We start from the raw sequence: 15,990 nt of genomic DNA on the forward strand, positions 1-15,990 counted from the left end.
AAAAAATGGGGGGAGAGGACTAGACTATAGATCTTTTTCCGCGGCCGAGAAGGTGTTTTGGGTTGGAAGAAGGCGGGGAGAGTCAAAAGAGTTTGGGAGGAAGAAGAGAGGTGGTCCTTTTTTTTCTTTGTGAGGTACGTGTATGTGTACGTGGTCGTCCTGCTCTCCTTGGAGGTTCAGCAATTACCCGCGCCTTATATACTGTACTCTATGATATATAATATAAAAAAAACATATTGAATGGAGTATAGAGAGAGAGAGAGAGAGGGTCTAGTTGTCATAAGGGATCATAACACGGTCGCAAGGGATCAAAAAAGCAAACAAACAACAACTTGCTGATTACAGCAAAGTGTAATATATATATATTGTAATGTGTTTTAGGGATCTCAGGGTTGTAAGTAAGGATGGGAAAACCGAATGACATCATCGTCAATATGTTCCGACCGGGGGGGTCATTCGTCGTCATCGTCATCGTCACTATATATATATATATTCCATCAAAGTTCCCCCCTTTTACATACTCTTTCTCAGTCTCTCTTCAAGGATAATCCTTTAAGTATCATCGGTTTTAACGGTTAGGTCGGGTGGCGTGTTGCCGCACAGACAGAGCCGATGGGCTGGCAGAGGGGAGAGGGGAGAAAGCGCATGCGCGTGCGCGCAAGTCCGGAGAAGAGAGAACTGGCAAAACGGATTGACAGCAACCCCTTCATAAGTATATCATTCATACTCACCTTGTACCAGAACCAGCAACTGCGACCCTATATAAGTGAACGCCTGATCACAAAAGCTTGCGCGCATAGTACTACATAGTAGCAATAGTGCATACCATGTTTGCACATAATGAACCCGTACTAATCACCGACCCATACTGGGGTTAGGCGTCGCCCACTTACGCAATATACTTGCACGTGGCACTGGGATTGCATAAGGATTACTAGTTGCCACAGATGGATCGCGGAGAACATTCCTAACACGTTGGAAATACCAATAGTACTGCATAGTAGGGAGGGGGAATCGGTCTAGCTAGCGCAAGAGCCAAGCGAGCGCACAATACATATCATTCGGCAAAGTCGTCTTGATCATATGATTATTTTAACTGCACGTACTGTACTAGTAAACTTGCACACTATGACGTCGATCATAAACCGGAATTTGACTGATGATGCCCAACCGTATATATGCACCGCGCACAGATGCCTGTTCCTGTGGTTCATCCCAAAGTTAATATATTAGACCCATGCACTTAAGCCGTTTACCCAAGGGACCACAATACTTGCATCCATGCAATGATCAATTGAGGATATTAATATTTACAGATTCAACAGTCAGATACACAACTACATATTTACAAGAATCGAGTTAAGACAAGCTAGGCCTCAAGTTTGGCGGAAAAAGAGGGTACATTTGTAATTAATGATTGAAGAAAAATTTGGTATCACTGGCGGCCAATGATGATGTTGCTGTTGTTATATTTTCTTTAACACCGTAGTGGCTATGTCCCAAGACGTAGCATCAAGACATGGATCGGTTGTGATAGACTGAGGGGGGGGGCGCGCAAAGAAGAAGATGTTGATTCACGTAAGGGCTGAAAAAAAAAGAAAAGAAACATCATCAAGACAACAGCGGGCCGAAAACCTTGATAAGACATAAGCTCAATGATGACGACGATTATGACCGCAAAGGAAACGAATCACGAACCCCTTTTCCCTAGCCCGTCCCCACACACAATCCGAACGACAAATTATTGTTGATGACATTTTACTCAGCCTTCAGCTTTTCATACCCTTTATAACTGCTCGCTCCCCAACCGAACCATCCCCCTCCACCAGAGGAACGCTGAGCGGAGGCGGATGGTTGTTCCTCACTTGAAACGTCCTCCTTATCGATCGTTTCGTACTTTCCGCCATTATCATCCCCACCCGAATATAAATAAACGCTCGTCGTTCCCACTCCCTCATGAGAAATTAGCGTCGTGTCCTCACCCGGGGTGCTACCCGTTGAAGGAGACGATGGCTCATCTGGTTCTCGTCGATTCCTCCCCCTTCCTCCTCCCCCTTCATCATCTTCACTCCCACTGACAAAAGGTAAAGAAGTCAGCTTAGCTCCTGACCATTTCTTCCGTTCGGCCAACAGTCGAGCGTCTTCATATCCTTGATCTGAATGCCCCAACGATACTCCTCTCCTCGTCGTCCTCGTCGTCACACCCCTAGACGAAGAAGGTGCTGACGACGTAGGTGAGACAGGTGAGAGTGGAGGTCTAATACGAGTGAGAGGAATGACGTCGTTTGTATTTATATTCGTGCTTGTGCTTCCAGCGCTTTCTGGTGCTTCGATGCCAGGACCGCTCGTGTTTGCTCTAGCGGTCGCTGCTGCCGTGGCGGCCGCCAAGACTGCACTTCCTTGTGCAATCACGGAAGGACCGTACGTCCTCCATAAATTCCATGCCATCTGCGTAGGTCCACTCGCTGGATCTCCAAACGTCGGTGGTTGAGCCGAATTATAATGTTGTTGTTGTTGAGCACCATTATATGGAGTGGGAGAAGAAGAAGAAGCTTGATTGATGATAGAAGATGAAACGTATTCCCATAAAGCTCGAAGTTTAGCTTGGACGAAATCGTAGAGTTTTACTTTTGCTTTGATGATCGCTGTGTCGATTTCTTGTTCATGTTCGGATAGGAATGGTTCGAGATGTTGTTTATAGATGTATGTTGCTCCCTGGGGATGATGGAAAGGGGGGGGAGGGTGGAGGGTGGTGAATGGTGAATTACGCGAATTAAGGCGCGAAACAAACATTACATACCTGAGTTTGAGGTGAGACGAGGTAAAGTAAGAACATCGTCTTGATCACCCAATAAAATGGGATCCTATTAACCCGATAGATCAAAACCCCAAAACCCAAAAAACAAGGTTCAAAGTAAACAACCAACACATACCATCGAACTAGCCATTCAGCTACGTATTCGATCGCGATGATACATCCCAGAACGGACCAATACATTAACCAACGTTCGAGATCTTCCTCTAATGCGGGTCTATGCGCGAGGGTCTTGTAAGATCCATATGCTGGATAGAGGAAAGCGCCAGTCAAGCTGATGTTGGTTCATCAAGTGTAATCGTCGATCGTCAAATCCAGGTGCCAAGTCCAAGTTAACGCGAAAGCAAGCCGCCGCCGCCGCCGCCGCCGTATTAGGGTAACAAGTCGCAAGTTGAGCACGATCAGGGGCATAACAGGCAAACAAGTAAAGGAGGTTAGAGATAATCAAACCAAAGGTCGGAGGAGTTGGGGGGGGGGGAAAAGGATCCGTTAGAGACGAGGTTAGGCAGATGATCTTTTGTCTTTGAAACGAACCTGACTATACGTGATAGCAAGTAAAACATTGGTTTGCTAGAAGCAAAAATATAAGGTTAACTCAAAAAGTTACGTGTGCGTATGTTACGTCGTCCTCGTACTGTTGAGCCTTTTATATGAATCTTCCTCCCCTTGTTGCGTTGCGTCGCGCGCGGTGTGCGTTTGTGGGGGGCGCGTGATGTTGCTTGATTACATAACTAGATTGATGGGCGGGGAAATGAAACAACACCCACTAGTCACGCGTGTCACGGTTAGCGCGTTCCTCTTAGGCTTCTCCACGTAGGCAAGCTGCGCCGCAGGGCGGTATTACTTGATATGTAAGGATTGGAACGTGGCCCGTACGTGTTCGGCAGGTCCCCTCGGCCTTTTTTTTTGTGTTTCGACGTGTGAGGTATGTGTTAGCCTGTGCTGTTGAACGGTCATATAGCTGATAACGCTCTACATACTTACATGAAATATTAAAATAATGATCTGGCTTGCGCTCTGGTCGGGATTCTCCTAATAGGGGCTGGTAACCTGCTTATCGGGATTCTCGTGCTTACGGACCGACGTTTGGTCGTCATATTTGCTGTACTCATTACGAAATTTACAGAGCAGAACTCACAAAACTGGGCCTCCACAATTACCCGCCGGTTGCTTTTATCCAGCTCGGCGGTGCAATCAAAGGCCAAGGCATCTAATCCAATTGCCGTAGCAAAGAAAAGATTATTGATCGTAAATTCGTGACGTGAAAAGAGTAGAGATACAAATGTGTAACGTATGTATCAAACCCACTGGCGCTTATATGCAGTACTACCAAGTCCTAGGATTTCTACGAAGTTAAATCAAACCAATAACAAATGCGACAGCGCAACCAGATAAGGCAAGGAAAGCGATCATACCACCGTCTCCTCGGCCCCACGTCGGCCTGAAGTCTATCTCTAGTACTAGCAGTGACGGCATCGGGACCTCTATGTTCCTCACTATTATTACTCCCTCGAGGAGCCTCCTCGTGGCGGGTATCATTTCGGGCACGGCGTCTCTCCGCAACCTGTATCGCCTCTCTATAATGGTCAACCATCCCTTCCATGGCGTCAAACCATGTCCTTCCCTGTGTTCCTTCTTCCCCAACTGTCCTCCTCATTCCTGCCAGGCCTTTGGGATCCATAACGAGCGACTTGAGAAAATCTGTGTAATTAAGCAATGCCTCGGTGTACAGTAGGCTCTTCTCGTCTTTGAAGACCATGTTCCATGATGGTGAAGGCGTGACAGTGGACGGGAGGGGGAGAAGATATCCGGTACGCTCGTGGCTAACTAGATCTCGTGTTCCTTCTGCGTCAAGGCCTATGACCGGAATACCGGATGCTAGAGCTTCCAGGACGACTTGACCAAATGTCTCCGTGTACGAGGGAAAACTGAAATACGACGAAAGGCGAAATGTTCAGATGACTAGGACAATGGGGGGGATATGGGAGGGACTTACGCAAAAATATCGGCGCTCGCGTACGATTCTGCCAGGGGAACCCCTGAGAGGTGTCCTTCGAATTGGACATCCAGTCCAAGTGAGGCACAATGCTTCTCCAGTCGAGATCTCTCGGGGCCATCTCCCACGAGGACAAGCTTCACTTGATTCGCATTAAGGAATGAAGTAGGTAGGGATGCCAAGAGTTTCTGATAGCATCGAATGAGAAACACGAGATTCTTTTCGTGTGATCTGAGAAATAGGGTTCAGAACGACCGTCTGAAAGGTGGTTCGTCTTTTTGAATCTCACTCACATCCGTCCAACATAAAGGATGACAATATCGTTGCTGTTCACTTCATCAACATACTCGACAGGTCCGAAAGGAGGTGAAGGTGGAGGTGTGATAGGAGCTGTGAAGCCGAACCCTGGCGAATATTGGACATAGGTCTCTCTTCTCTTTCGCAATGCGGTTTTCTCAACAATGCCCCAACGACGTCGTCTCTGTTCGCTCCTTCGGTGTGGACCAAGGGCTTGCAAGTCTACTCCACGAGACCATATACGAACGTTCGAGAAACCCCTTTCACTCAGCATCTGCCCTGTCGAGGTAGAAGGACAAGCTGTGAGAAGACATCTGCAAGGGTCGAGAATGTAAGTAACCCTTTCATTACTCGTGCAACTTGAAACCTACTTCGAGTGAAGGTATCTGGTCCATTTCCACATTATCTATAGCTCATCAGTCAATATGCATTGAACCATCGCGCGCGTTCCCCAATACTCACTGATTCTGCCCATGGGAAGCCGAAAAGCGTAGCATACCTGTGTGAAAGGCCACTTAGCATGAAATACGACAAGGACTCGGAGTCTGCAACCTATCTTACGTTGGCAGGTTCGTGTGATACGATGCAACAACAACACGATCGAGACTATCTTCCTTCCACATTGGCCCGCACCAGCCCAGTTGCATGGCAAGTAAGACTTGCGCCCCTAACCAAATGGGCTCAACGATATGGATGACATCCGGTTGCTGAACGAATAATCGGTATAACGGTCAATCATACATCCCCCACGGTTCGCGATATCACTGACAAATTCACGAATGATCCGTAAGAACTTGGGCCGAAGAAAATTGAGCTTTAGACCAGGGTAGAGGACAAGAGGTATCCCCGCCGTCCCAACGAGTGGGTGTGTCTCATAGTGCGTCTTCAGAAGGGGACGAATCAAGTGAGTTCCCTGAGTGCGTGGAACCTGATGATCATGAAAATGAGCCTACCATACCGCTTTGGGGGCCCAGCACCACCGCCTCGTGCCCTTGAACATGGAGGTGCTCTAATAGTCTTGCTAGTGCGCGTGTCACTCCATCGACCTGTTTAAACAATGTGAATTACGTTTAAATAGCTAGATTCGGTTCGGGAAGTATCCCTTGCCTTTGGCATAAGATTCTCTAACAAAAGTATCTTCTTCTTTAGTCGTAAGAATCTGATTGCCACTTCATACTCAACTTACCAGAAACGATCGCGATTCGTAATTTGGGCTTGGGAAGGTCCTCGTCTTCTATCTTTCTATCTTGCATATGGACTGAGGGTATCGCTTGCATCTGATTCATAAATAGTCGGGTATAGATGTAGACCCCGATCGTCTTCCTCGCTCCTCAACGATGGGTAGAGCAAGAGGTTACTCCTTTGTTGTTGACGAGCGGCATCTTCTTTAACTTATAAGCCCCCGTATGCCACCTAAAGGGATGTAGTTCCGCGTGCCAATAGAATTGTGGAACGTGCATCGCACGACCCCCTAGAGGGTAATATCAATATAGTTATGATCAGACTCCTGGGAAACCCCCAAGTACACACGTGTTTGGGGTTCGTTCGTTTTACCGATTTAGAGATTCTGATGTGCAATAACGAGCCCCGTTCCAAAAACTAGGTCACAAAATTACTCTTGAGGCCTAATCTACGACACGAGTGCAATGGAACAAAACACACCGAAATTGGCTTGGTTTTTTGGCCCGAGTGGCGGTTCGATGATTGACGGACAATTATGGATTGCACGTGTTCGAGATCACCGTCACTAACGACGTTTATTGTTGATGTTGATAAGTAAGATCGCGCGCGATAACCGCCGATACCAATCCTTATTTGCTTCATTTTGTACTGGCCATGATTGCTGAAGCAATATTGGGGCCGGTTGTTGGGAGGGAAGAGTCACTTGACTAGGAGAGTCGATAGCCTTCGATTATTTACACAGCACCGTTTCTGGTGGATCTCCAAGTGCTGTTGCGATGACCCGAGCGTGGTTGGTGTGAGATGGCGAGAGCATTCTGGGAGTTACTAGGCGCCTCTCAACCACAGCGCTCGGAAGTAAATGGCTGACCCCCCTTGCGCCCGTCCACAGGGGTCCGCTGCAGTTGCAGATTCGGTATTCCCTCCTAAGACAGATCTCATAAGGAGCCCAGGGGGTCCGTTCGGAGGATGCACGTGCATCTAGATGGCCTACTTTTGGCAAGGCTAGACGAACGTGTCACTGCTAGAGACGTCAGGACGCAGGGACTCATTACGCTAGAGAATCCCCGGAAGTGAGAGAAAAAGTACAAGGCTTTCGGGCCGGCGCGAGCGTAAGGACCCCTTGCCGCTCTGGCCAATCACTTGTCGGCTCCGCTCGGGCCTAATATTGGTCCTTCGTACATTTACTGCGCATGCGCATCCTGACAAGCCTGCAGAGTGGAAATAGCATATTGACATGCAATCCATTCGGACTCGAGACTAGGCTGTTCAACGTCATCTAGCTGGGAGTCATAACGCTGAAGGAACAACGACGGACCATCAATCGATGACGCTATTTTCCCGCCATTTTCCCGCCATGACTAGATATCGATAACGATCAGCTTCGTGATTTCTTGCGTTGGTAGCGTGCAGAATGGTGCCATGTATTGCAAGAATCCGAGGGTGGCGGCTTATCCAAGATGATCATGAGGGATTTCTTTGAGGCGAACAATGATGCCGCTATGACGAAACGAGGGGAAAGAAAGATGGTGGGAGCTAACTGCGATGCGCCATATTAATATATCTTTCAGCGTCGGCTTTTGCGAGGCTAAAATATCTCTTTCACACCATTGACCCAGTGCGATGTGCGAGAGCTTGGACTGGAGGGTCATATGGTTATGAGGCAATGCGTGGCATAAATGAAGACCGATAATTGTGACAGGATTTGGCAGGGTTCGAATCATTGGGAGGATCGAACTCGGGCAAGACTAATCATTGCATTTAGGCCCAAATTCCCGCCACCCTTTCTGGCGTACCATGTAATTCCAGCCCTTTCCAGGGAAAATGATGGGGAAACCACTTGCCCTCAATTTCTTCGTGCCGGGTTGTTATTTGTTTGTGGGCGTGGTTCTTTCGATGGAAAGGGTGCAGTGGCAAGTACTACACTTGCCATGGTTTCTTTGCAGTGGACTCACTGAATTCTGGCTGGGCTCCTGCACTGGGTTACTCGGGACTGGTTACTAGAATCTCTTTCGTGGCTTCTTGTGTAATTTCTATTATCCTAGATGTCATCCTTGTGGTCTCTTCTCTAGTGGTCTAGTTTCTGGTGGCCTCTCTCTCCAGCTCCCACTTGCTATGTGGGGTTTTCCCTATGTCATCTGTAGCAGGAACATCGATTTGATCGATATTCTTGTGTGTCCATCTGTTCCCAAACCGTCAAGTACACAAGGCTTCCCCTGACAAGTACCACCCTTATCCAGTATTCTTTGCCCATTTCTCCCCTCCTCGCCGCTGGCAGTGATATAGCCGATTTCCACTTCCCAACTCTTCGTGTATTGCATTTATTGCATTTATCTATCATAAACTGGTGTTGTATACTAGTGCGGAAGTAAAAGGACGAGCGGAGAGTTTTCGACCCCATTTTTTTTTTTGCATGTACATGTACATCGAGAAATATAGATGTTGTTCATCAGTCAGAAAGTGTTGCTTTCCAGACGTGGGTTTGACAGGAAATCGATTTGATAGATTAATTATCAGCCACACCCCAAATCCCAATCCTGAACGTACACATAATACGCCATATGATTGCAGGGCAGAAGAGCTAGGGGATTCTGAGCAGGATTGCAAAAGTACTGAACTGTTGTTTGAATGGATCGATCACACTGCAAGGCAGAAGAGGTGAATGTAAGAGTTGCCTGAATGTAAGAAGGGAGAAAACGGAACGACTGGTTGCTTTCCAGACGTGGATTTGACAGGAAATCGATTTGATAGATTATCGGCCATGCCAAATCCCCCGTCATTTCCCGGCCCAAGGCCCTGGTAAATCCAATCCACCAGCGGGGACAGAACGAATATCCGACCCGGAAAATGTTCGCGGAGATCGGGTTATTACTTTACTCTGCACAGAGTCATACACCCGTGGCGATATTACGCTTTTTTCGACGCTGAAAATTTGTCATCTCTTTCCCCTTTTGGTTTCTTTCTTTTCACTTTATGTACATAATTTTTCTTACGTTTCAAGGTGTCAATGTGCCCACCATCGTATCTGAAGGCCACCATGTATGACCTTCACTCGCTACCGTGGCTGAATGTTTGTTTTCCCCTGTATCGTGTTGTTGCGAGAAAGATGATCGAATTCCATTGATGCTTGCAACATAACGACATGGAGAACGGAACAAGTGGGCAAGTGCAGAGTTCGCGAAGCGCAAGCACTCTGGTCCCACGCTAAACGCGCCAAAAAGGATGGTCACGAGCACAAAATGGCTTCATCGCCACCTTCATCTCCCAAGGTTCCGGACTGGTTCCATGTCTTTCATTTTTGGCCCGACGCCCAAAAAGGACCAAAAATGTCTTACAATATGTAAGATGATCTCCGTCCGTTGGTTGAGCGGCCCGTCCTGCGGCGTACCCCGTGCGATGAGCTTGATGTTCGTTTGCTTCTGGGTGCCCGGTTCGATCACGGATATTGTTCATGATATTACTGCTAGGTTCTCTAAGGATTCAGGAAGGCGGCCAATATCAACATCTTTGGACTCTTTCAAGCTAGTCGAGAAATTCGCCCGATCGCATTAGTACTACTTATTCTTATTGCCTTCCGGCATGCACGGAACCATATCTTGATGCTTTCCATATGTTTGGGTTTTGCCCTCCCAGTGGGGTTATTGGACCGACGGTGACTTTGGGCCCGGATCTTTTTGTGATAAAAGAAGTTTCTGTTTCTCTTTGAGGAGCCCCCAAACAGATGGAAAAATTTGGGGGGGGGGGGCCCCGCAGATTACTTATTCTCTGTTGCAAGAAATGCGGTTTGCCGCAAAGGGAAATATTCGCTTTATCTATTTCAACCTGCTCTGATATAGGGATACGAACTTGGTGCTCTGGAACTCAATATTTAGATGTTGAAATTATGGAGTGGGGGAGGTGGCGCTGATCAGCTCGATATATTCTCCTTAGCCAGTCAATAGGGTCATATGGTAAGATGTGTCTCGCTCTCAAGTATGCAAGGTATTCAAGGTCTTGATGCAATTTCCCTCTTTTTGCCATTAGGTTAAATCTGACAACGTCTGTTGATAGACATCGTGCCTGTTTTTCAGGACCTCCACGCCACTTTCGGAGGGGGGGGTCGAATCGGCCAATCATATGTGCTTACACATCTTTTTTGGCAGTGGAGTGCTTATGTCAGACCGAGCGTAACTGCACGTTCCATGGTAACATTTCGGTAACGGACGTACCAGCTGCATTTTGAAGAAAACTTTCGCGTTATTGTACGTACAGGTCGTCTCTTCTTTTTTATCTTGGACTCTGATGAGCGAACATCTCCATCGCATTGTTCGGTTTTCTCGGTTTGAGGCGAGCTGTGAGAGAGAACGATGTTCATTTACCTCACTGGCATCCGCAACTACCGAGCTCAGCTTTTTATGGCAGTAGACTTCGTCTTCTCTCAGCACTTGATTTCCCCCCTATCCTGTTTTTGGCTGGTTCCGTATATCTGTGTGGTTGAAAAGTGGTATATTTCTATTGGCTGACCCAAAGTTGTGGAGCTCTCTCAAATCGTGGGCTCCAAGCACCACCTTGTGTCCATCACGTAACATGCCTTGGGCTTTGGTAGCCAATCACGCCGAGCCAATGTGTTGAGCAGCTAACCTACATAGTGACATGGTGTGGCGAACCATATTGCTAGGCACATTCACCTTGGAGGATAGGTCTTGTTAACTTCTTGTCAACTTCTTGTCAACTTCTTTCGATCCCACCCCCCCCCCCCCCCCACCTGCGAACCCACTGTGAACTATATTACTCCTTCCCCTGAATCTTCTGGAATCCTTCTGGGACGGGACGTTCCTTCGCCCCTGGGTTCGTCTCCATCGAGAGGGGTAGATAGTGCCTTACCATACAGTCTCGGGCCAAACGCTCAAAGTTATCATCCCTTCGAGCTGATACCGTTGGAATCGTGCATGGTGGTTCCCACCGAACGTGGCGCTATTGTATACTTAGTGTGGCCCTACACATGCATATTCAAAATTGCTCCACAGTTCAAATGAATATCTCTCCTCACTCCAACTCGGTATCTCTGGCCTCTGAACGACGTTTGCCCCCTGGCTGGGTAGCCCCCAAGGATAGACAGGGCTCCCAGGTCCGGTCTCCAAGATCAACGGAGCAATCGAATACGTGTTTGGCTTTCCGGTGTACAAGCTGTCCAAGCTCCGCGGCTCCGTTGAGATTGGAGCTTCGTCTCGGATCCTGCGTGACAAGTGACGCTGTTACGTACTATTGCATAAGGACTTCGGTCTTTTTCGGTATTACATCGGCCGTGGAATTTTACAGACGATCCCTTAGCATCTCCTTAGGACGTTGGCCTGACGATGGCGAAAGAAAGGACAAAGTGATTCTGATCTCTCCAGCCGAACGTTGTGTCATGTTGTTGTTGTTGTTGTGGGGGGGCTTCTTTCGGTATTTTATCGGCCGCGAGATAATCAGACGTACAAGGTCCCTGACATCAGGGCGTTGGCTTGATGAAGGCGTAAAGAGAGGATCATAGTTCTTACTTACCTCTCCAGTTGAACGTGCATTTTTGGACAAGATTGGATGTTATCCTGATCTGCTAGTCCGTAGCTGTCCGTTCCGCTCGCTTGAACTCGGCCATCTTCATTAGTGTGGCGTCACCTTGTTGACTAACGAAGCTTCAATAAACGGATCCCCGGACAAGGGGGGGGGGGAGGCCCTTATTCAGGTGCTATACGTGATATTATTGCCCCACGGTTCTCATCGTTACCACTACATTAGTGGTTGGCTTGACATATTTTTCCGAGAACGGCGCCGAGAAATCATTTTACTTGAAAATCGAGTCCCATCGTGCGCATGCTCAGGGCAAACTCAGGGTTTTTCACGATCGGTACGTCCGAATCGCCCAGTACATAAAAAAATCAATTGTCGATGTTCACAGGAACTCGGCTTCGGCAACACTTGTTATGTATGTAGGCACACAAGGGTCATGGGCACGGGCCTAGGGCCATAATGTACCGTTTATGGCAATGAATTTCCCTTTCAGTTGATGATATCTGTGCGTGGGACTTTTTTTGCTTGTACAGTACTTGTCGTTACGTTGAATTTATCGGGAAAATTCATATTGTAATTATCCATGTGGGCTCCCCGAAAAAAATCATTGGGAAATGCGTTGACTCATTATTCATCAATTTTCCCAAGTGCACGGACCCAATTTTCCATGCCGCAAACCTGATCTGCGGCAATTATTTCTCTTATCTTCTCTCTCACCTCACAGGTTCCGTCCAGTTATATATGCACGTTCCCAAGTACTTTTGCTTGCTGGAGGCACAAAAAATTGAACTAATTACATAGCCCATGTCCAACGCGATTGTTAACGTTACCCCAGAGACTGTCAGAATTCTTATCTATGCGCGCTAATTAGCTCCATGGTTCCAGTTATCGTCCAGACGTATACTACATATCAACTAGTTCCAAAGCGGCGAGGGGGGGGGGGATGGTTGCCCGCGTGATGAATTCGATGGAATATACTAGGTATAGTTCAACGATCAGCCTGACGTACGGCGCACGGTCAGGAGACTGCCTCGCCCTCGATCTCTTTCCAGTGATTCATCACCACCATCGCCGTTGCTCTTGCAATCGGGATAGTCGTCGCCAATTGTAAATGCACATGGTACCCATAGGCAAGATCCGCAGTCGGAGAAAATGGCTGTACCAAAGCATAAATCATTACGATATGGCATGTTGTTGTTGTCAACAGCCGCAGCTAGCTTCATCTGTGCCCCCCTTCGAAATTATTTCGTTTCCCCGCTGCGCAAACAACAACACAAAAGCAATCCAACATATTTATTGTACTCCATCCACTTTCCGCATCCGCTATGTAATGTTATTGATAGATGAGTTGGATACGCACGTTTTCCTTTGTTCGCTGACAAAGCAAGAGAGAGAGAGGATGGTCCGATCGGTCACTTAACCCTGCAGCCAGCGGATAACGCTGCTGCGACTGATTTCACGCCCTTGACCCGCCGCAACGGGTTCACCTTGGATGATCATGGACCCTTTGCTCGCAGTCGCGTTCGATGTGGAGTACGAAGCTAGGACACGTTCGGTTGCAAGTTCATCAAGGAGTGAGAGCGTCTTCGGCGGAGGTGGAGGGGTGGAAGAGGGTGACGGGAACGCGGGGTGACTGAGCAGTTTGCGAGTACACTGTTTTGGGATGAAAGTAAGTTGATCGAATGTTGGGTTCATTTTGGTGAATCACGCATGCGTGAGGAAAGATGAGAAGATGGAAGAAGAAAAGAAAAGAAAAGAAAAGAGAGAGAGAGAGAGAGAACGTGATAGTGAACAGTATCAAATGGCGGAAGGGGATCAAGAGATAACGAAATCATCGGAATCATGGGGAATGGAGTTGAGCTGTGAACTTTTTCATGAATGGGCGCCTGAGGAGTTCCTCTCCCATGGATGGATGGATCGGACGAAAAAGCTGGCATGAACGAATAAGGGAAGAAATAGATAAACAAGGGTGTTGTTGGTGGGAAGCGAAGGAAGATAATCTTGAATTGAAGATGCGTTGTCACGGACACGGAAGGAGGATTGTCGATCCGTTTTTTCATTACGGATCCCACGTTCTACGTGGAATCGGAAGGAAGGAAGGAAGGAAGTTTCCCGTTTGCGCAAAGCCGGCCGAAAGATGAAGAGGGGGGGGGGGGAGGGAGGTGGGGTGGGGGAATGAAAAAGGAGCTCACGGAAGATGATGAGGAACTCGCGGTAATTGCAATTCAGATGAGAGGAGAGAGGGGAAAAAAAAAGGGAAACGAAGGAAAAAAGAGGTGTTGAAGATAACGTCAAGGGCCCCTGAACACCTCCCGCCGCCGTTGCATTCAAACGAAGTTTGCCCCGAAACAGTCAACGCACCATTTTCACGCCATACCATCCTCTAGTGCTCGGCCCGCCTGTAGGCGCCATTTCGACGACTCGGAGAAAGAATTTTAGAGCCAGGGGTACGTCTCGAGCTGTGTACGCGGTTTCCCCCGCTTGGAGAACATAAAAAGGATTTTGCGGGACGAGTAGGAGGACATGCGACAGGGACGCAAGGGATGGATCATATCTGGTTTGAGAGCCGAACCGAGTTATTTTCAATGAGTTCATTTTAGATCAACACGAGGTTGCGAAGAAAAAGGGGAATTGTGTTTTGTGTGTGTGTGTGTGTGTGTGCGGGTGTGGCGGCGGCGGAGAGTTTGGAGTGGTTTTGTACGAGTTTAGGATGGAAAAGGAAAAAAAGAGAGCGACGGGTGAGAGAGGAAGTGATAAAGATCCATCCAAGATCAGTTTTGAGATAACATCGCACGGTTACTCATTTCATGCGATGCATGGTTGAAAGGACTTACTGAGCATTGGAAGCGTAGATGTCGGCGAGTTCTAGCCAGCCTTCATGATCTCCATAGAACGCATCGAGATATTTGATCAACTCCTCCGTAGCTAGTTGAATACGCCCGACCGAGCGGAGGGCTGAAATCTTGCGCTTCCAAATGGGCTAACGGCAACGTAAGGTAGATGATCATCGTTGACAAAGGAGCACATACGACGTTCGTCGGGTCCGACTCGATAAGGGATTCATACAGGGTCAAAGCGTCATCGTAATTGCCTAAGGCTTCCAGACGGAGCCCTTTGAGCCTGTCCACACGTGGCGACCCGGGGAATTTAGAATCGAGCTGTTGAATGCATTGCTATACAGGTTGTTAAGGATAATTGAACACGAGGGGTCATTCCAGGATTGGAACTGTCTTAGACTTACCTCGGCGAATGAGGTTTGCCCAATGTCCAAAGCAGCAAAAGCTAGCTGCTCCAAGAATTCCCATGCTGACGTGGCGGCATGAGAGAGAAAGAGAGAGACAGTACTTAGGAAACAAAGCTTTGCGTTGCAACGGCATTGGAGCGGAAAGGTGATGACGAACATTCGCTGCCCATGCTGCCTTTGGCTTGAATGATGGCCCTGCCCTTGTTGAAAACCTCTTCCGAGCTGCGTACGTTGTGGGAGCGATACGTTTCAAGGACACCGACATCGCTAGTAAGATTGTTGACCCCACCAACCATCCTTGAAGAACGGTCGCTCTTAGAAGATGTCAAATGAAATGGCGAATGTTGACGTGCGTGGTTGTGCTGATTAATTGTGATTTGCTGAAAGGACGAAAAAAAAACAAAAATTACTCGGCAATTCCCAGATAGTTGTCACCGGGTTTCCTAAAGGGGATGGATAATTTCTGGAAAAGAATTCATGCAATACAAACAATATATAAAACTAAAATGGGAAGGTATCATTTGATGGACGCTAATCGATGGTCCCTGGAACAGAAACAGAAAATTTTCGGGAAAAAGGAAATTGTTTAGTAATGATAGGCTTCTATCTAGCCCTCAGGGTCTAGACAGGACCCCGATGTTTGGCGCGAGGGGACGAGACGCCAATGGGGGCATCTGTGAGCATCTGTCCGTCCGCCAATTGCGGACGATATGGCCAGTTTCCAGGAGAATTTGAAGGGGTACTTGCACAATTACTGCAGATCATGACTGATATGGTTTTGGTCCTGATCAAGAACGAGCCAGTACTAGAAGATACGAAATATGGCGACTTCGTTGAATAATATTGTTAACTGGGTTCAAGTGAATGATGTTGCGCTATTACAATGGATACCACGCCTCCTTCTTGATCTGGTAGTTCAAGCACAAGCAT

General features: G+C 47.7%; 5 protein-coding genes across 5 annotated transcripts; 2 read left to right on the top strand and 3 right to left on the bottom strand.

The window, feature by feature from the left end:
- Window positions 1–1,276: 1,276 nt before the first annotated feature.
- EI90DRAFT_2992420 (TB2/DP1, HVA22 family-domain-containing protein) lies at window positions 1,277–3,554 on the bottom strand. The gene is made up of 6 exons (XM_039056133.1): window positions 3,451–3,554; window positions 3,350–3,385; window positions 2,934–3,089; window positions 2,801–2,864; window positions 1,699–2,715; window positions 1,277–1,635 (listed from the first exon to the last, which is right to left on the bottom strand). The coding sequence occupies exons 2-5, from the start codon at window positions 3,376–3,378 to the stop codon at window positions 1,759–1,761; spliced, it is 1,206 nt and encodes a 401-aa protein (XP_038919156.1). The 5' UTR covers window positions 3,379–3,385; window positions 3,451–3,554; the 3' UTR covers window positions 1,277–1,635; window positions 1,699–1,758.
- Window positions 3,555–4,160: 606 nt separating this feature from the next.
- Window positions 4,161–6,157, bottom strand: EI90DRAFT_2911711 (uncharacterized protein; the record flags this gene model as incomplete). Its single annotated transcript, XM_039054431.1, has 8 exons — window positions 4,161–4,743; window positions 4,812–5,042; window positions 5,105–5,422; window positions 5,480–5,514; window positions 5,571–5,607; window positions 5,670–5,815; window positions 5,878–5,991; window positions 6,062–6,157. Coding segments are annotated over 8 exons (1,560 nt in total), but the record flags the coding sequence as incomplete, so codon positions are not given.
- Window positions 6,158–8,106: 1,949 nt separating this feature from the next.
- Window positions 8,107–8,716, top strand: EI90DRAFT_3045421 (uncharacterized protein). The gene is made up of 2 exons (XM_039059402.1): window positions 8,107–8,192; window positions 8,292–8,716. Exons 1-2 carry the CDS (start codon window positions 8,112–8,114, stop codon window positions 8,505–8,507), a joined length of 297 nt encoding a protein of 98 aa, XP_038919158.1. The 5' UTR covers window positions 8,107–8,111; the 3' UTR covers window positions 8,508–8,716.
- A 2,323-nt stretch (window positions 8,717–11,039) lies between these two features.
- Window positions 11,040–11,931, top strand: EI90DRAFT_3045426 (uncharacterized protein). Its single transcript, XM_039059403.1, has one exon. The coding sequence runs from the start codon at window positions 11,269–11,271 to the stop codon at window positions 11,797–11,799; it is 531 nt and encodes a 176-aa protein (XP_038919159.1). The 5' UTR covers window positions 11,040–11,268; the 3' UTR covers window positions 11,800–11,931.
- Window positions 11,932–13,340: 1,409 nt separating this feature from the next.
- EI90DRAFT_2864016 (uncharacterized protein) lies at window positions 13,341–15,314 on the bottom strand (the record flags this gene model as incomplete). Its single annotated transcript, XM_039053820.1, has 6 exons — window positions 13,341–13,469; window positions 14,178–14,370; window positions 14,651–14,796; window positions 14,846–14,989; window positions 15,058–15,122; window positions 15,218–15,314. Coding segments are annotated over 6 exons (774 nt in total), but the record flags the coding sequence as incomplete, so codon positions are not given.
- Between the last annotated feature and the right edge of the window lie 676 nt (window positions 15,315–15,990).

This window comes from Cantharellus anzutake (assembly GCF_015039405.1).
Source record: "Cantharellus anzutake strain C23 chromosome Unknown EI90scaffold_11, whole genome shotgun sequence".
NCBI lineage: Eukaryota > Fungi > Basidiomycota > Agaricomycetes > Cantharellales > Hydnaceae > Cantharellus > Cantharellus anzutake.